Source organism: Desmodus rotundus, chromosome 3 (assembly GCF_022682495.2).
Source record: "Desmodus rotundus isolate HL8 chromosome 3, HLdesRot8A.1, whole genome shotgun sequence".
In the NCBI taxonomy this organism is placed as follows: domain Eukaryota; kingdom Metazoa; phylum Chordata; class Mammalia; order Chiroptera; family Phyllostomidae; genus Desmodus; species Desmodus rotundus.
The window spans coordinates 142,975,929-142,996,278 of record NC_071389.1 but is presented as its reverse complement, the minus strand read 5'-3'; the positions used below and the strand labels follow the sequence as shown (position 1 = coordinate 142,996,278).

The 20,350-nt window shown below is 41.5% G+C and overlaps 1 protein-coding gene across 3 annotated transcripts in view; it reads left to right on the top strand.

The window, feature by feature from the left end:
• SRGAP1 (SLIT-ROBO Rho GTPase activating protein 1) overlaps window positions 1-20,350 on the top strand; it is a 255,508-nt gene continuing 235,158 nt past the window's right edge. For 2 of the 3 annotated variants that reach the window (XM_024576286.4, XM_053921213.2), the window contains exon 1: window positions 10-956. In XM_024576286.4, coding sequence (XP_024432054.2) covers window positions 890-956 — 67 coding nt within the window. In that variant the 5' untranslated portion in view covers window positions 10-889. Of the gene's footprint in view, window positions 957-20,350 lie in introns of all 3 variants that reach the window. The other variant, XM_053921214.2, reaches the window with a different exon arrangement.

Sequence of the window (20,350 nt, the reverse complement as noted above, 5' to 3'; positions counted from 1 at the left end):
GGAGCGGCCCGCCGTGGTCGCGGCGGCAACTCGGCGGCCACTGGGGGGCGCGGCTCCCCCGGGTGCGAGTGTCGCGGGCGGCCGCCTGGGGGCAGCAGCGGAAAGGGAGACGAGAAGAAGGAGGCAGCCTGGGCGCCGGTCGGCCGAGCAGGCAGAGGCCCCTCGCTGAGCGGGCTCCGGAGACCTAAACTCCGGCGGGGCTGCGCCCAGGACGCGTTCTGGCGGCGCTGCAGCCGCCCTCCTGTCTTCAGCCGAACTCGCTCAAGGACTGCGACTCCTTCGGTCCGCCCGGGCGGCAGCCACAGCCTCTGCCGACGGGAGAGCGCCGGGCGCGGCGGCAGCATCCGCAGCCCCGGCGGGACCGCGGGGCGCCCGAGCCGGCGTCCGGAGCTGCACGGGAGGAGGGTCGCTGCGCCTGCGGTGACCGCGTCCCCGGCGCCCGCCCCCACCCCCGCGCCGGCCCAGCCCCTGCCCCGAGCGCACCCTGCGGGTTTCTAACAATGGTGCGGGGCGCCGGCGCGATCCCCGCGTCCGCCCAGCGGTCGTAGAGGAAGTGGCCCGGCTCCGGGTGGGGTGAGGCAGGGAGACGCCCCCCGCCAGTCGCTCGCTGGAGTTTGCCTGCGCACCGGGCCTCTCCGGCTCCGAGCCCCGGGCTTCCCTCCGGGTCACCGACGGCAGTTCTACGCGGGGAGTATGGTGCCAGCGCCCGGGTTAATCTAGTACTGGGCTCGCTCCCTTCTTCCTCCGCTCCGCCCTCCTTTACCGCCTGTCGGTGCTGCCTCTGGGTTCCCGGCGTGTGGGAGTACAACTCTCCGCCTTTGCAAGGAGACTGGTTTGTGACCACCTAACCGAACTTGCCCATTGAAAGCAAACCCAGAACAGCTGGATAATGTCCACTCCGAGCAGATTCAAAAAGGACAAAGAGATCATAGCCGAATATGAAAGTCAAGTCAAAGGTAAGGATGGGAGCGGCCGCCTTGCTCCTTTTGTGTGCTTTCTTGTCATTGTGCTCTCGGGGAGTTGCATTTATAACTTGGGGTCTGCGTTGGAGAAACGCAGTTGCGAGGGACAGTTCAAGGCTCTGGCCGAGCCACCCGGGGCTTCGTACGAGCCAATCCCAGTCCTAACCCAGTCCCGTCAAACCCACAGGGAGTTGGAAACCCGGTGGCTTTCCCTGGCTGCCAGCGCGCACCTCCAAAACGGAGAGAACTGGCTCTAACTTAACCACCACCTTCAGCTGGGCAACTTACACCGGCGGCAGTCAGCCCCTGTAGTGCCTCCCAGTTATCATCATCATCATCATCGTCGTCGTCGTCGTCCTTATTATTCTTTTAAAATGCTAGCATTGTCACAACATAATTTTTTTAAGGAGTCATTTTTCTGAAGTCTGGACACAAAGTGGTCTGGAGCTTCATTGAGTGCAGGCAATTTTGACATTTCCACTGTTCACTCTTAATTTATTAGGGCGAGGTCCCCTTTTATAAAACAACTCCCTGGAAGCCTGGCAGTTAAACCAACCGGGGACTGGTGGAATCTGACTCCTCCTTTATGAAGGACCAGAATTCACTGCCATCTTTCACACTCACACCGGAATATTGCTTTATCATTTGCTGGAAGCCACTTGCGTGTCAAATGAAGGTTTGAATACTTAAGTAGTAGTTTCCATCCATTTACATTGTCAAGTAAGGAACGCAATTAAGGTTAATTAAACATTTTTGCTTAACGTGCTTTGTGGTTTGAAAATATATTGTCTCTTTAGAACAAGTATTTTATGTGGCTGTTGAAGTGTTTCATAAACCTTTGTTTATTTTTTTTTTCTTTTGTGGTCTCTCAAGGGTAGCTTTCTCTATTGAGACAATGGATGGAATGCTGAGGTCGCTACTGTTCTTTGGAATATTCGATGCAAAGTGCATTAAAATTGCTTTGTAGACACCTGTGTTTGTACAGCTACAATCTCCTGGAAGGGCTACCGAGAAGGGCGTTCCTGTACTTGCCTTGGGCGTTCTTTTGTGTGGTCAAGTTGTGAAAATGCCTGGAGTCCTGTGAGAGGACCTGGTGGGGGAACGCTCTATCACCTGAGTGTGGGTTTGGACCAACTCATCATGTGCAAGCCAGGGACTCACGTTTCCTTTACGATGACCCCTACAATGGAGTTAAGCTAAACATGGCTCAGGAAGATTTTTATCTGCTTGTAATTAAGAGAATTTATAGTTATAGGAACTGGCTCCATTGACATGGACGTTTTAGTAACAGGGAAGTAATTATTTCTTTAGAGACAGGTAAACTTTGTAGTGAGCATAGCCTTTCTTTTCTTAATGAGCCCAACACCGCGCTTATAACCTTTCATTCTCCGGTCGAACTCTTGTTCATCGTCACTGTTCCTCTGTGCGGTTTTTCCACGTGGCTCTTTTGTGGCAGCTCTTCCATGGGTGGCAGTCTGGCCCTGCTGCTGCATGAACTTCCTAGTATTGGTGTAGTTATTTCTGCTCTAAGGTCATTTGTCTGTAATCAGGTTCTTACGTGAAAAATATTCTCCTGATTCATTTCTTTCAGAGTGTGAATTCTATAGTTATATGGTTACTTATATGCTTGAGAGTATAGACCCTTTACATTAATTAAAACTCAATCAAATGAGATGTGTTGCAAAGTTTTATATGTGTCTTGTCAAACCGAATACAAGGACAAATTATGAACATGGTGAAGATTATTTTTGGAACAAATTCTACCCCATAAAAAGTGATCTCTGTACTCCCTTCCACCCTCCTCACTTGTACACCCTGGAGTCCTCGGGCTGCTTTTTGACTCCGTACTGCACTTGACCTGCCCTTCTCCTGAGGGCCTGTGTCCACACTTTAATTATCTCTCTTGCAATACTCACACATCTCAAGTCTAACCCAGATCATTATATACCTATGCAAATGTGGGAGTAGGGTAACACAGCGAAGTCAGATGGTGTTTAATGGCACACATTCGCCTGTGCTTGTAGGCAAAATTGGGAGGAGAGTGGGAGAGGAGTGACAGGTACGTACGTAGTGCTCGAGGCCGGCAGTGTTACCCAGGCAGAGCAGGTTGCTTAATGAGAGTAGAATGAGAATCAGGACTCCGACTTTCTATTTCATTTCCCGAGTCCCTCTTTAAGGCTGAATGTCTTGCCCTGGCAGAGTGCTAGTCCAGTGTTTAAAGACAGGTGTTTCTGGAACAGCCAACTTTGAATTCTATCCAGCTGTTTCATCTGATGAGCAACAAAAGCAATGTGGCCCTATTGCATTGCTGGAGGAGAACCTTGCTGTGGTGGCCTCATTAGAAGAGATAGGTCTGTTCTCAGTGAATAAAGCCACAGATAGTGGAGACGCTGCGTGATTTAGGAGTATGAGTGGTTTCAAGAGTCATTTTTGATTATGTGTGATTTTACCTTCTGACCTAGAACCTAGTACTCCAAAGTATTGTTTTCCTTATTCTTTCCCGTTTCCCTAAACCAGTTGCATTTATTTTCAGAATTGCTGTGATAATGTTTTGATCTAAAGGAATGACTTCAGATACGGGCTTTTGCCTCTGTGGCTGCCTGCACATGTTTTGGGAATAGACTTCAGGAGCTATTCTCAACTGTTAGAAGGACCATCCTAGGTGATACTGTGTAATTTTATGTGTAAGATTATAAATGTATCCAGTTAGAGATCTTATATTGGGCAAGTCACATAGCTTCTCTCTGGGTTTTGTTTTCCTGTAAGATAAGGAGTTTGGACTCTTTCAGTCTTAGGGGTCTTTGAGTCTAATCAAAGATGTCATGTCAGTTGTTTTAATCACCTTGTAAATTTTTCAAACATATTTGCATTTTCTCTCAGCTGCCGTGTGTGGGGGAGAATCATCTTTGCTTTTACTTTTTTCACAATGACTTCACAAACACTATGTGTTATTTGAGTACTAAGGGAATTAAAATGTGATGCAACAGAAAATACATAAAAATAATAGCCCTGGCCGTGTGGCTTAGTTGGTTGGAGTGTTATTCCATGCACCAAAAGGCTGCAGGTTTGAACCCTGGTCGGGATGCATACAGGATGGGGGCGGGGGGAGGGGTGGCACAGCCCATTGATGTTTCTCTTTCTCTCCCTAAAATCAATAAATATATCCTCAGGTGAGGATTAAAAATAATAGTAATAATAATAAATCATGTTCAGTAAAGTGTAGCAAAATTGTAAGAGGAGGGAGAATTAGGAATTATTATTCTTTAACATGTAGTTAAAGAATAGATACATGTAGCCCTGACTGGTGTGGCTCAGTTGGTTGGGTGTTGTCCTCACAAAGCAGAAGGTCCTTGGTTCAATTCCCCGTCAGAGCACGCGCCTGGGTTGCAGGTTCAGTTCCCAGTTGGGGCACCTACAAGAGGCAACCTCTCTCACATGGATGTTTCTCTCCCTCTCTTTCTCCCTCCCTTGCCCCTCCCCCAAAATAAAAATAAATTTATAAAATCTTTAAAAAAGATTTTATTTACTTATTTTTAGAGAAGGGAAAGGAGGGAGAAAGAGAGGGAGAGAAACATCAATGTGTGGTTGCCTTTCATGCATCCCCTACTTGGGGACCTGGACTGCAACCCAGGTGTGTGCCCTGATTGACTAGGAATTGAACCGGCAACCCTTTGGTTCCCAGGACGACGCTTAGTCCACTGAGCCACACCAGCCAGGGCTAAATAAAATCTTTTTTTTAAAAAAAAAAGAATAGATAGGTTTAAATCAGGGACAAAAGGAACACAAGCAATAATTTAAAAGGAGTGTGTTAGCAAGGAAGAAAAAGACTATTTTATGCATTTTGGTCAACTTCCCGAAGATTCAGAATCCAGAGAAATTAATGTCTTGTTTGTGCGGGCCCTTAAAAAGCAAGCTTGTCTGGAAAAATGTATGAAACGCAAACCATTTGACAGGGCTACTTGTTAGCATCTCTGGCAAAAAGCTTAACAGTGAGAAGGTTGTTACCAAGCGGCTAACAGAAGATTTGACGATTATCTATGGGTTTTAGTGACCTATGAATTTTTGAATTCTGCACAGAAATATTGTGGAGCACATATTAAAAATACTGGTTCATGTATGGGAGCCAAAGTACCAAAAAACATTTCATGAGGTAGGATGCATGAATGGGAAGTTGTGTTTGCTTTTAATAATGCATATTCTTAGTTGCTAAGAGTTGACAGCTATTATTTGCAGTATTTTCCTAGGAATAATCTCATACTCATTTACGTGCTCTATGTACAAGAAGTGCCAAGAAAATCTGTTGTTCTTTGACTACTCTGCTGCCTGAACACGAGACAGTACATTTTGGTAGCAAATGGAACGTAAGGAAATACCAGTTCCATTTGAACTGACACCGTGCCATGCAATCGGCTTTCATAGGGAAACGAGAAGTGCTACTGTCATTGACATGGAACCTGGTCTCCATCGAATGTTCTCTCATCTAGCGTGAATAGAAAGCAGCAACAACTTAAATTATGAATTAAAGCCTTACAGCTGGGAGGGACTTTAAGCACTTCCTGTCCAGCTCGCTCATTTACAGGAGGCATGATGCCAGAGTTGCACAGTTCACCACTAAGGACTGGAACCCAGGTCATCTGCTTGTCAGTAGCAACGGTTTATTTTTGGAATCCTCACAAAGTAGAACGAAGATAGAACCCTATTTTGACTTTGTGTTCATTGAAGGAATCATACTTGGACCTAAGAGAGAATAGCAACTCTGGTCTGTTAACAGGAGAGTTAATTAAATTGATGAACTGTAACTAAGTTGTTGTTGTTTTTTTTAAACCAAGATCATTTTAAGAAACCACAGTGCCCATCCAGCAGCTTCACATGCTGGCCTTCAGGTCGAGGAAAACAATGGCGAATATGTACAAATGCAATTCGCTCGGTATTTTGGTCAAACTAATCGCAGCCATTGCAATAAGCCCTCTTATGTTGCCCCCAAAATATGATTCGTTAGATGGAGTTAAAAAAATATTAAGGAATAGTTTTGGAGAAGTTTTTGAGCAAAAGCATGTCCTGAAACACAGCGAGGGTGGGAATATGCTGAGGATGGTAAACCTCAGCTCTGACCATCCAGTCGGTGTCCAGTGTAGGAGCCACACACCCCAAGTCTGGTTCGGATTTGAGAGTGTACTTTGTGGATTGACCACAGACCCTTATTTCATTCACGCTGCCTACCTGCACTTCACTTCGACAACTGAGAATTAGAATGAAGACATTGAGGAAGCTGTGTGTCTGACCACTCCGTCTATTTTTGTTTTATTTTGAAGGCAGAAGTGGGGATTAGAGACAGTTACTTGAAGAGATTTTTTTGGTTATTTGAAGGTGTTTTTGTTTGTCGGCCGTGAGTTACTTTCTTATTGACATTAGATACATGTGCTCTCCCACTGATATCTTGAGATGGGAAGAGGAGGAACATAGTGTTTAAGAGCAGAAACTTCGGTGTTAGCCACCCAGCCCTGCCACGATTTTTTCATCGTAAAAGGGGGTTAATAATAATAGTACTTGCCTCCCTGTCTTTTTGAGGCTTCAGTGAGGTGACTTGTAGAAAACATTGATGACAGGCCTGGCATGTAATAAGCAGTCAACAAAAATTAGCAATTGTTCTCTTTAACTTTGGTTTTCTTTACATCTCTGCTGCTTGTTATATTCTGATTTAGATAAACTCTTTGAAATTCAAATGTTTAATCTCCAATCTGTTACCTGAGTCGACCCCAAAGTGGACAGATCTTGAATTGTCGTGATAAATGCCATGTCCCAGAGGCTGCTTACACTACCCTCGATTTGTTCATTTGTTTGTTTTTATATTCTTTTTTCTTCTTGTTGTTCTGATTGGTTATTTTTTGCTTCCTTATGTTCCAAATCATTGATTTGATTCTCAGCTTCAACCACTCTACTATGTTTTCCCTGTAAATTGTTCTTTATTTCAATTAGTGTACCCTTCATTTCTGACTGGATCTTTTTTATGCTGTTGGTCCGCACTAAGTTCCTTAAGCATCCTTACAGCCAGTGTTTTGAACTCTGCACCTGATAGATTGCTTATCTCCATTTTGTTTAGTTCTTTTTCTGGGGTTCTAACCTGTTCTTTCATTTAGGCCGCGTTTCTTTGTCTCACTTTGTTTGTTTCCCTGTGCCCTCAGTGTGTTTTATCTTAGTGTAAGTAATAGAACCTGAGAGCACATTTCCTGGGCCTGGGCTGCCATATGTTTGCTTACAACTTCAGTGTTAAATTTTCTCTACCTTTTGTTCAGCATCGCTATACAGAAAATGAAAACTGAAGTCCAGTCAATGGATCTTAATTTATCAGTGGTAGAAAGGATTCTTGTTACATCAGTTAAAGTCACTGACTTAATTTCATAGTCTTAAGAAAAAGATTTCCTTTTAAGATTAAAGTAGAAATGAAATTTTTACTTATAACTACTTATTTGCCTCTGCTTCATTAGAAAGCACTTTGACTTTTTTCAGCTGTATTGAGATATAAGAAGACATAATAGCACCTTGAAATTAAAAATTATATCTCCTGGTACATGGCTTTATTAAACATTTATTGAATGAATAGAATAATAGTTTTGGATTATTATTTCTTTATAGTGTTAATCAGTGAAGATTTGAGGCTGTAAAACAAATGAAAAGTTTATTTGGGGTCTTAAAGGATTTGAATCTAAGAGACACACAATCAGGTAGCAACTGAAAATGTTCTCTGCAGAGAACAAGGAAAAGCAGGTTTGTGTGTAAGGCAAAAACCACAAAATGAAACTCTTTCCTACGAATGAAGGATTGCTGACTGGGTTAACAGGGATTAGTGTGTTCCAGTATACAAACTGGGGCGGCGAAAACTACAAAAAGGAAGTCAAGTCTGAGTATGGTTAGTAGCAGTTGTTCTGGGATGCGTATGGCTGGGCCTTGAGCTGAGTTTAGCAACAGGCTCAGCAACTTAACAGCAGCCCTGAGAACTGGGCACAGGTGTGCAAGGGGCCCACTTCCCTAGTAGCCTCTCAGCTGTATTTTAAGTGACCCTCTCAGCAATGCCTATTCCATTTTATTTTTTAAATTATCAATAGTATAAACTAACATGGTAATCATTCAAAGGTATCTAGGGTGCCTGTCCAATGAAGTATTACCACAAAATTAAATTGAATTAAAATTGTGTGTAACTTCTTTAGAAAGCCACAAAGCTGGAAACAGTCTACACGCCCAACAGTGGGGAATGGTTAACTAAATTCCACCAAGAATGGTTAACTAACTTGTACACAGGGATGTTACACAGTTGTTAACACTGGTTTTTGAAGAACATTTTATGGTATGGAGAAATATCTTGTAATAATAACTTTTTTTAAAAAAGAGACCATGCTTAAACAAGCCCAGTGGACACAAAGCTGTGCCAGGTACATTCCTACCCCATCCGGTCATGTGATTTCAGCAGCAGGAGAAAATCTGGTCAGACCTCAGTTTTCTATGTCATTTGACAAGTAAAAGAAAATGTCACTTCCCCAAGTCAGATGTTCTATGAAGCCAAACGTTTACAATAATCATAACAGCATCCGACAGTTACTGAATGCTAACGGTGTACAGTCACTGTTGTGGGTGTTTGCCCGGGGGACAGAGCTTTATACGTACATTCCAAGTAATGCAGGTAATGCATGGCACGCGGAACTTCCAGTTGTTTCTCCCACGTAGCAAAGGTGGTACTTCCTGTAGTTTTGGACCACGGCACACCCGCCCCTTGAGAGGTTTCCTGGTTTAAAGCAGGGATCTCACGTTGAGTCCCACCCTCCCTCAGATGGAGTGGGGCAAAGTAAGCCCAAGGAAAATTTAGTCTTTGGATTGAATCTCAGGTAATTGAATTTGTCCACAGGACAGTATCATACTTCTTGTTTGCTTACAGTTCAGTGATATACTTTGGTTTTTCCTTGCTTTGAGTTCAGCCAACACTGGTGTGTGTGTATGTGTTTTATTATTTTGCTTTTGACATAAGTTTTTAATCCATCTAAAGTTTGTTTTCCATAATGTGAATTTAGGGATATGTTTTCACACGGATGAGCAAATTATTTTAGTTCGATTTGCTAACTCGTCCCTTCCTTTAAAGAGTGGTCTACTTGTGTCCTGATCAAATTTTCGTATGTGCGTGAGTGTGTCTCTGGATGCCGTATTGTGTTCATTGGTTAGTTTGTAGATTCTTGCAGCCACTGCACTGTCTTAATTACCGTAGCTTCCTAATGTCTTTATATCTGGTGGGCCAAATCCCCTTTATTTTCTTTCCAAAATTCCTTGGTGATCTTGGTACTTTCTTTTCCAAATATATTTTAGAATCAGTTTTTCCTTCCATGGAAAACTCATTGGCATTTTGACTGAAACTGCATGAAATTATAAATCAAGGAGAATTGGCATCCACATGATATTCTTCCTACCCATGAACATTTCTCCATTTATTTAGTTGTTTTTAAAATATCTTACTGTACAATTTAATATTTGTTATATTCTTGTTAGATTTATTTAATGGCATGTTACAATTTTTATTACTCATGTTCATGAGATCTCTTTTTTTTAAAAAAAGATTTTTAAAATGTATTTATTTTTAGAGAGAGGGGAAGGGCGGGAGAAAAGGAAGAAACATGGGTCAGTTGCCTCTCCTACGCCCCCAGTGGGCGGCCAGGCCTGCAGCCCAGGCGTGTGCCCTGATTGGAGTCAAACCAGCGATCTCTTGGTTTGCAGGATGGCACCCAGCCCTCTGAGACACACCAGTGAGGGCCATGAGATCTCCTGTTTTCTCATTGTTCCTAGTATACAGAAATGCAGTTTATTTTTGCATATTGGTTTTATATCCAGCCACTTTGCTTGTCTATTATTATTTCTAATACATTTTTTAACTTTTATAAAACGTCTTTGCAAATAAAGACAATCTTCTTTACTCCTTCCAAACTTTATGGTTTTAATTTATTTTTCCTGTATTTTGCCCTAGATATAATTTTGAATGCAAAGTTAATAAAAATGGTGATATTGGCTTTTTTTTTTTGGTCTTCTTTTTTTTCCCCTTTTTTTTTTTGATATATTTATTGATTACAGTTGTCCCTTTTCCATCCCTTCACTCAACTCCATCCTGCCCACCCCCTCCCTCCCACATTCCCCCCCTATAGTTCATGTCCATGGGTCATACTTATAAGTTCTTTGGCTTCTATATTTCCTACACTATTCTTACCCTCCCCCTGTCTATTTTCCACATATCATCTATGCTACTTATTCTCTGTACCTTTCCCCACCTCTCCCCCTCCCCTATTGACAACCCTCCATGTGATCTCCATTTCTGTGGTTCTGTTCCTGTTCTACTTGTTTGCTTAGTTTTCTTTTGTTTTGGTTTTAGGTGTGGTTGTTTATAACTGTGAGTTTGCTGTCATTTTTACTGTTCATATTTTTTATCTTCTTCTTAAAGGGAATGCTTTTAGGCTCCTCTTCCCTTGACCAGATGATGATTGCTTTTGGTTTATTATAGATAGTCTTCATCAGATTAAGTAATATTTCTTGCATTTCATAGAATTTATTTTTTAATCTGTTAATATGAGTAATATTTCTAGCTTTTCTAATATTAAAGCATCTTTGCATTCCAGAATTAAGCCTCTCTTCATCATTGTATCATATGTATATGTTTGGATTCAGTTTGTCAGTATTTGTTTTTTGTCTCTAAATTGAATGAAATAGGCCTAAGGTTTTCCCTTCTGATCATATACTTGGGTTCATATCTAAATTATATATGAATACATTGGACAGTATCACTTCTCTTTCTATTTTGTGAAAGAGTTTGAAATTTTTGAATATTCCTTTATTTGAAAATGTTGTTTTATTTGGGTCTAGTTATTTTGTGTGTATGAAGAACTTTTAAACTACTAATCAGAAGTTATTTTCTTTATTAGTTATAGGATTAGTATTTCTATTTCTTCTTCTTTGAAAAGTTATATTTTCCAGATATTTATCTATTGTGTATGTTTTCAAGTATATTGATATAATATTGATGATCGTATTCTCTTATCTTTTTAAAAAGTGGCTTATATGTATTGAATTTAAAATATTTTGAAACATTTATTTCTGTCTTGTCTCTTGATGAATATTAAAAGGGCTTGACTTTTTTGGCTTTTCCTTTCATTTTGATCTGTTATTTTTTTTTTAATATTTTATTTATTTATTTTTAGAGAGAGGGCAAGGGAGGGAGAGAGGGAGAGAAACATCAGTGTGCAGTTGCCTCTTGTGCACCCCCTACTGGGGACCTGACCCACAACCCAGGCGTGTGCCCTGACCTGGAATCAAAGCAGCTTACCTTTCAGTTTGTGGGAGGACACCCAACTTACTGAGCCACACCAGTCAGCACTTGATTTCTGCTCTTATCTTTACTACCACCTGCCTAATTTTCTTTGAGCTTATTGTTTATTTTCTTAAGTTGGATACATAATGCATTTATTTTTATGGGTTTTTTCTGCTGTTATATGCACGGCTTCTTCTTTGACCCATGAGGTATATAAGCGTATGCCTTTACATTTTTTAAAGTGTGGGGAAATTTAATTTATCTTTTTAAAAACATGTAATTACAATATGATTTGAGAACAATAGTATTTGAAATTAGTTGGGGATTGTTTGCTCTTTTACTATTCTCTGGAGTTCATGAAAGATTGGAATTATCTGACTCAAGTGTTTAGTAGAACTCGTCTTGAAGTTATCCATGTCTAGTGATTTCATCAAGAAAAAAATTACTATTGCTTCCACATTTACAGACTTTCAGATTAACTGACATGAAACTGTTCATAGCATTCTCCTACCTTTTTCATCTCTGCTGCATCTGCTATTCTGCCTTTTCTCTGCTAATAACACTTGTGTGTCTTCACCCATCTCCTTGACTGACCTTGCCAGGTGGATGTTCATTATCTTTTCAAAGGACTAGTTTTTGCTTTCTTGGCTTACTGTATTTCATATTTGTTTTCTTTTTCATTAGTTTATTCTCCCTGTTGTTCCCTTTCTTTAACTTTTTTGGTGAGCATTATTTTGCTAATTCTTTTTTTTGAAGTTCTCATTTATTTTCCAAGTTTTTATTTTTCTTCTTTTTAATGTAAATATGAAAGGTAGTAAAATTTCCTCCGTGGCTATACCTACACTCTACAAATTTTTGTGTGTAGTGTTTTTATCTTTTAGGTCTGTGCATTTTCTAGTTTGCATCGTGATTTTGTCTGTGACTCATGATCTGTTTAAATTGTGTTTTAAATTTTTCAGGAATACACAGTTATTTCCATTATCTTTTAGTTACCGATTTCCGACTTAATCCCATTGTCATAGAATATAGTCTGGTTATACTGATCTTTTGAAATTTTTTTCTAAACGATGTTTTCTTCGACTGTGTATGCTATTTAGGAATATTAAGGGTTAACTGCCACTGGCCCTTCCCATCTCCTTCCTCATAGCACTTTTTCTCATTTGATCTTTTTTATACTGACTTAATTTTGTTTGGAGGATTTTTAATTCCTTATGTGAAACTTGGTGATGTGATTCAAATCACATTTTAAAAAATATTTTAGACCCTGGCTGGGTGGCCCACTCGGTTAGAGCATCATCCCAATACACCAAAGTTGCAGGTTCCATCCCCGGTCAGGGCACATACAAGAGTCAACTAAGGATGCATAAATAAGGAACAACAAAATCACTGCTTCTCTCTTCCCCTCTTTTTACCTCTCCCTTCCTTTCTCTCTTTAAAATCCATAAGCAAAAATTTTTAAAAAATAAAAATATTTTATACAATTGTTTCAATCAGAAGGGTCATATAGAATTACCTATCTAAATTTACTATCCTGTAGGAAGTAGAGCTCTCATATTCAGTGTTTTTTTAACCCATCAATACGTTACACTTTTTAAAATTGAGATATAATTGACATGTAACATTTTGCTAGTTTCAGGTGTATAACATAAGGAAGGGGTCAATACTTGTAAGTATTGTGAAATGATCACAATGGGCCTAGTTAACATCCATCACCAGACAAAGCTACAATTTTTTCTTGTGATGAGAACTTTTAACATCTACTCTCTTAGCGACTATCATGCAGTTATATTTAATATATCCATTATCGAGTTCTGTTTTAGCAAGAGAACCCTTTAGCCTCTCTGAGTATAGTTCAAGTTATTATAGGAAAAACAAGTGTTTTTTTCATAAAGAGAATTATAGGGAGCTGGATGTATACACTGAGGAGGATATACATACAAGAGAACAAATAATGTTACACTAAGAGTTTTAAGTTCTTTGTATATAGATATGTGTCTGCACATTAAAAAAATCCAGGATATGTGGAGTTTAAGGATGGAAATGTGTAGTGAGGACCAGTGAAAACCTCTAGTCTACATGAGAACATCCAAGCCTGTAGAGCATTGTTAGTAGTTTATTTGAGCCAAACTGAGGTCGTATGCCTGGGAGCAAGTTCTCAAATGGTGTGGAGAATAACAGTTTTGCAACTTCCTTTATGTATTTGAAATTAAGGAGGGAATGTAAGGAAGAAAGCAAGGCCAGGATCAGGTTTCAGGATAGTTAACAACATTATGTGCTCTGCTGAGGGTTGATATCGCCTTTGAAGGCTATTACTTCCAGTGTTTCAAAGGTGTGTTAACCTAGCTGCCCAAGAACAATGGACAGGGCTGGCTTAAAATATTTCACTAAAGAAGTTACAGGTCTGGGGCAGGAGAGCCCACCAGGAGCTGCCCAGTTAGGAATTTATGATTAGATCACCCTGTGAGGTTACTCTCCATACAACCCTCCTTCTCCCCAGCCCCCACCCACACTTTCCTGATCAATCTGAGATTCTGTTGGGAAATCTGGGGTCTTGCTGAACATTCAGGTCTGGTCTTTCATTGTTGCAGCTTGCAGGTGACAACTCTCCTTTTGTTGGAGCTGCTCCTACCTTCTTACCCCTTGGAGTTCTACTCCAAAGCCGCTTGCAGCGATACAGTAATTCAGGGCTCTGTGGAAGACGTAGCACCCTCCAGCCATCTTGGCATCATAGCTGACCTGGCAGAACCAGAGCACCTACAAAGGTTCTAGCAGTTCTCACAGTGCTTGAGGTCCCAGTTTCTGGGCTGTCACTTCGAACTGCCTCCTCAGCTGGTCTGTGGAAGACCTCTGGACTTCTGCCCCTCCCTTTTATTATTCCGAAGGTGCAGCTTATAAAAGCAGCTCCTGCCCTCAGACCTCCAGCAATTAAGGTAGAACAATAGTTGTCTGCTTATCTGAAGTCAGACGATGTTCTTACTCTTCTGAGGAAGTTCAAATTTTAGAGTGGCTGTGGAATTAGCATGTGTATAAAGAGGAATTAAGCCTCCAATCCTTCTTTTCCAAGGAGAGGGAGCAAGAAGTCAGTCTGCTCATCTTGCTTTACATTTGTAAATGTGCATGGCATTATTTTGACACACAGGTTCTCTGGTGATGATTTTTTCTTGTATTCATATTGAATGTCCACAATTGAGTACAGTTCAGTCAATTACAATCTGTAAACTCCGTGAAAAAGCGAGAACTCAGAGCCAGAAATGTGATCATTGCTGTGGGACCGAGTGCTGCCTGTCCCCGTCCTCAGAGGTCGGGGACACAAAAAGAGGGTGGTCAAAAGAGCCCCCGTGGGGTTCTGGCTGACCCCCTTGGCTCACTTAATTTGCCCTTACTTCTTCACTGTGCCCAGTTTGCACCTTTCTTTTCATCGTTACAGACGGTGGACCCATTCCTTGCTAGTAACAGGGCGCAGAAGACACATTTTAAGAACTCAGCAAAGAGAATTTGTAAGATTTTGTGTTCCTTAGAAAAGAGGTTTCTGATTACAATATCCCCTCCTTTGTGGTTTGGCTTTCGTGGTTTCCTTGTGGTCAGTCGTGGTTTGAAAATATTAAATAGAAAATAACAGAAGTAAAGCATTCATACATTTTAAATCATGTGCAGCTCTGAGTAGGTGATGAAATTTTGGGATGTCCAGCCCCGTGAGCCCAGGATGTGAGTCATCCCTTTGTCCAGCGCACCCAGGCTGAGTGTGCTCCCTGCCCCATAGTCAGGCAGTAGCTGTCTCAGAGTCAGATCCACTGTCTCGGTATTGTAGTGTTTGTGTTCTAGTAACTCTTATTTTAGTTAATAGTGGCCCCAAGAGCACTGCTGGCGATTTGGATATGCCAAAAAGAAACCGTAAAGTGCTTCCTTTCAGTGAAAAGGTACATATGCATAGAAAAAATATAGTATATATAGGGTTTGGAACAATTCGAGGTTTCAGGCATCCACTGTGGGTCTTGGAACAAGTGCCCTGAGGATAAGGGGGGGACTACTGTTACTACATAAAGAGAAGGAGTTAATGAATTTTTTTTCAAATGGCTGCTCCTTTTCATTTGAACTTCTATTCCCATTGTATTAAAAATGTTTATGGGAACTCTCAAATGTGTCACAAAAGCCCATGTTTGAAAGATTTTCAGACACCTAATCTACAAATACATCTCTCTCTCGTTTGAAGCTGGGAACACCACTTCCTACAGTTGGGTCAGCACAATTGTCTTTTCTGTCAAGCTTCTCATATTTCCTCTAGTGGTCTTGGAATTAAATTGTGAAATCATTTAATGACATAATTTGATCAGACTGCTGGGGTCTGAATCCTGACCCAGCCAGCCTGCAGCCACGTAACCGCGGACACACTACTGACGCTCGTCCCGCCTTCCTTTCCTTGCCTGTGAAATGGGAAAATAATAGTACTTAACTTCAGAGCATTGTTGAGACAGGTGGAATGTAGAACAAAAAACTGGCACACAGTAAGTGCTCGAGAAATGTTAGGATATGAGCTCTGGCTCTGGAAGCAATAATAAGCCTTAGGTTACAAAACACCTAGTAGCCAAGAGGAGCCTGAGGAGACAGGAGAGCTGAATATAATGCAGCATCCTGGATGGGATCCAGGAACAAGAAAAGCACATTAGGTAAAAACTACGGAAGTCCAAATAAAGTATGGGATTTAATGAATTTAAACAATACTTAGTAAGAAAATAAAACATTTTTGTTTTTAAAAACCTCACTCATATAACTTTTGTGGTTGTGAAAAACTTGCAGGCCAAAGGACTGAATGGGTTAGGCAAAAATGGAAATCCTGAAGTGGATTGGAATGTGTCCACCCAGTGGCATCATTTCTGTCCGTATTTATACTATTTATACATTTATTCACTGGACAAATGTAATCATTTACAGAATGGGTAATATAGACTTTCTTTTTGCTCAACAATATCACCTATACCAGGCTACTCAGAGTTGGCCCATAGACCAGTGTTACTAAGTGCACTGGTTATTACCAGGAGATAAGGTAAACCGTGGTGCAGCTTCCTTTATCCTGAAGGTCTTGTTACGAAAGAATGTCAGCCAAACTAAACAGTGCTTAGTGATGTGACGATTTCGGTTGTGGAAGAAGCCCGTTATCTCATTGGGGATCTGCCATACACAGTCCGCTGACCTTCATTTGGGTGGTATTGGTCGGCACCGTTCCATACAACTATGTAAAGATCTGCCTTATCCCTTTAGTAGCTATGACTATTACTTGTTCTTTGTTGATTTAGAGACAAGATTGTCCTTCAAATGGAATAGTGGCGACCTTCACCATTGGTCACCTGTGTACTTGAATCTTCACCAGCCTCAGTGATTAGGCCTCCTTTAGGAAGGCAACGTGTGTAGAGGTTAATACTTTAGATAAATCCAGTTCAAACGATGGTTCCTTTTGGAACCTCAGTTTTCTAATTTGAAAATGAGTATGATGATTGTATCTATTTTCAAGATTGTCGTGAGGGTTAATGGAGATTCTACCTTAGCATCACTCTCGGCAAATAGGACCCGATGAAAGTGAGCTTTTTCTTACTCTTATTCTTCTGGTTATTATTTACTACTGCTTGAAGCTGTTGTCTTAATTAGTGAAAAATTTTGTTATTAAATAATTTAAAACTCACTGATCTCCAGAGAAATTAATTACTTAACAGACTTAAATCTTACAAAGCAAACACTAAAAATATGGATTTTAATGGTTCTTTAGAAAAGCAGTGGGAGACCTCTACCCAACCACCAGAAGCTATGCTGGGCGCAATCTTAAAAGAATTGTGTTGGTTGGCTTCCTAGGACATCCAGCCTCAGAGTGACGTTGTTATAGTGCCTTGCGTCATCGCTGTTAGAGAACCTTGAGAGCTACTGACGTCTGTTTTCTGGGTGTGTGCGATTGCAGCTGTGGATGCAGACTGCCCACCGTTAACTGCACTGGTTGTTCATTGAGGATCTCCAGAAATAGGTCATCGGCCAAACAAATGACGAGCTTTTAGTTACTTCAGCCACTGTCAGAGGCATAATCTTCTCACTTGCTTCCAGCGAGGATCTATCTGTGTGGGGTCTGTAACTGTGCGTGTGTGCTTCTGTCCTCCCTGGGGGCGTGGCAGCGCCCTTCCTGAAGAACACCCCAGGCAGACACTTACTGCACTGTCCTTGGTCGGCAGCTCACTGTCGACGAGTCTCCGGTAATTTCTCTCCGCCTTCTCCTCTGTGTTCACCTACAGGTATTCACTCTGCCACTACAGTCTTTATGATTTGATTGTTTTGGAGGAAGATCTAGTCTCCCCTGTTAATGAACCAGAGAAAAGCTTGGGTCCAGACTGATACTTGTGACCTGATGCAGAATGCGTGCTTAATCATGTAAATGTTGCCTGTGGTTATTACTCTTACTGTCTACAGCGCCAGCCGCCCACATTTGCAGTGTGTTGCTTCTGAGAGAGGTCATATTGGTGTCATTTTCATGTTTACAGGGAAAACAAAACTCAAAACGTAGAAGCCTGTAGTTTCCCCAGCATAGATACTAAAAGGTGGAGCCGCCAGGGTTCAAACCTGTGTCCCAGCCGTCCTGCAGAGCGAGGTAAATGCTTATGAAAAGGTAAATGCTGAGATTTCACATCAGTCACTCTCTTTAAACTTCCAAAAAGCTAGGAAGAATAATTGCCATCTTTGTCTTAGGCGTTTATATCAATTCAGATAAAAGCGCTTTTTGTTCAGTGATTGTGTACTGACATTAACTTGTTGCCTTATTATTAGCTCAATGGATTACTTGATGAGGAAACTCATGGTGGAGTCGCCCCTTTGTGTGCAGTAGAAAAGGCATTTTAGGGGAGCAATATTTAAAACGTGCTAAACTGGAACACTTGCTAAATATAGTGCCTTGTTGCTGGGGGTGATACGAATCGCCGCCTCAGCTCCTTTGTTGCTCCAGCTGAAGGACCTTGCTGGTTCCCAAGTGAAGAGGCCCCTTCCTGTCTTAATTTCTCCTGGGAAAGAAGTTGTAGCTCCTTAGCCAACTCTCTAAATTTACTTAAGCTAAGTTGCTGCTGTTCCTCTTTGAGTGGTGGTAGAACTTCTGGTAGAACCACTTAGCATGTATTAGAATCACTTGGAAGTATTGGTTAAACATTGTGCTGGGCGCCCGCCCCAAGCCCTAGAATTTGCATGTCTTACAAGTTCCCAGGTGATGCTGATGCTGTGGGTTGAAGACCACTCTTTGGGAACCATTGCTATAAAAATCAAGGTAGTTTTTAACGTCCTTCAGTTAGCCAACTTAGATGCAGAATTGCTCTCGATTCCTGTATATGGACATCAGATCGCAGCAGTGTAAACTAAGACTGCAGAAAATGCATGCAGCCCCCCGCTTCTTGCTTTGCTGCCGCCCCTTCTTAATTTGGCAGTTTCGCAAAGTATAACAAGCCTTTTCATGACACACCTGAGTAAATTGAAAACTAAAATGGGGACATGATGAGCCCTCGAGGAATTAAAGGTATAATTTCCCTACCAACCTGCTGAGCTTTTAAACTGGGGAAAAAGAAGATAAGGCAAGGCACCCTTTTTAGGGCTTCTACAGCAGGACCCCATTTTCTATGGTCACCACCAACTCTTAGGACAGCCCAGAGACTTGAGAGCTGCCTGTGGAGCAGCTGATGCGCACTGTCGTGTGGATTTCGGTTAATTCAAGTTCGTGTAAGGATGGGGGGTTTTCTGCAACAGATAATTATATTAGGTTTCATGAGAGCTTTTATTTGATTTAACAAAAATCCTCGGTCCACTGACAGAGAATGAAATTCCCACAGCAATAGTTACAGGGGAATTGCAACTTATGTGAGGGCTAGAATCTCAAATCAAACAATAAGGAGAAAAATGAAGCAGAATTATATTCTTGAAAATCCCCAAGTCACCATGTTATCAAGAACTACATCCACGAAAGCTCAGTAGCCAGAAGCCGAATCTCTCTCTGCTTATGGAATATGGCCTCACACTTCCATATGGCCAAGTTGAAAGAGCAAAAGGATGTTGAGGAAAATAAGATTTTTCCCTTCGTCTGTCAGTCCCTTCCAGGTGAATGTGGACATGTAGTTAAATTCCAATAAGTTAAATGTGCTTATAATGTGACTCCATTATATTATTAATAAAACTGAAACATTTGATTCTGAGTCACCCATCTAAATTCTTTTATAGTCATGCAGGAATTACATTTCATTCATTCATTCATTCATTCACTCATTCAACACACTGCTATTGAATACCTCCTTTATCATCGACCCCAGGGGTAAATGTTTTTTAAGGCACCCGCCTTGGCTTATAACAGTTGCTCAGGCAGAGTTTATTGAATTAATAACTAATGAAACGCAGCCCATGTTTTTTATGGATCATGCCCTGGCTTCAGAGATGGAGAAGTAAACAAAGATTTGCTATATATTATGTCAGAGGTGTTTTAAATTTATGGGAATGTTGTACAGGAAAAAGTTAGTTCTGCCTGGGAGAGTACAGCATAGACTCACGGGACAGACTTCATGTTAGCCTTGACGGGTGAGCAGATGTTCTCCAGGAAAGAAAAGGCATTCCGGGTGAAGGGAAGTCTCCTCGAGTGATTCTACGTTTTTCCATTTTAGGAATTATTAGCTTGGTGTTTTAATGCTTTGAGCAGAGTAACGAGATAAGAATAGAAAAGTAATACTGAAAATAGCTAATAGGTGTTATGGGCATGGCAGGGTAACCGTACTTTGCAGGCATTCTTTTGGGAGCCTCTCACAAGAAGCACTGAGGTAGACATGGCTGATTTCATTTTCCAGAATAGATTAGCACTGAGAGAAGCTTATTTTGCCAGAGACGATGTAGGGAGATGACCATCATGGTGTTTATGTCCGTCTGTGGTGTTTGGCAGTTCAGACTGTGTACTGTGGGGAGCCACTGGCGGTGGAACGGTCAGAGGCAAGCGTGGGAAGCCTCGCGTGCAGGGAGGCCAGTGGAAAAGACGCCTAGTCCTCCACAGTGGCACACTGAAGGC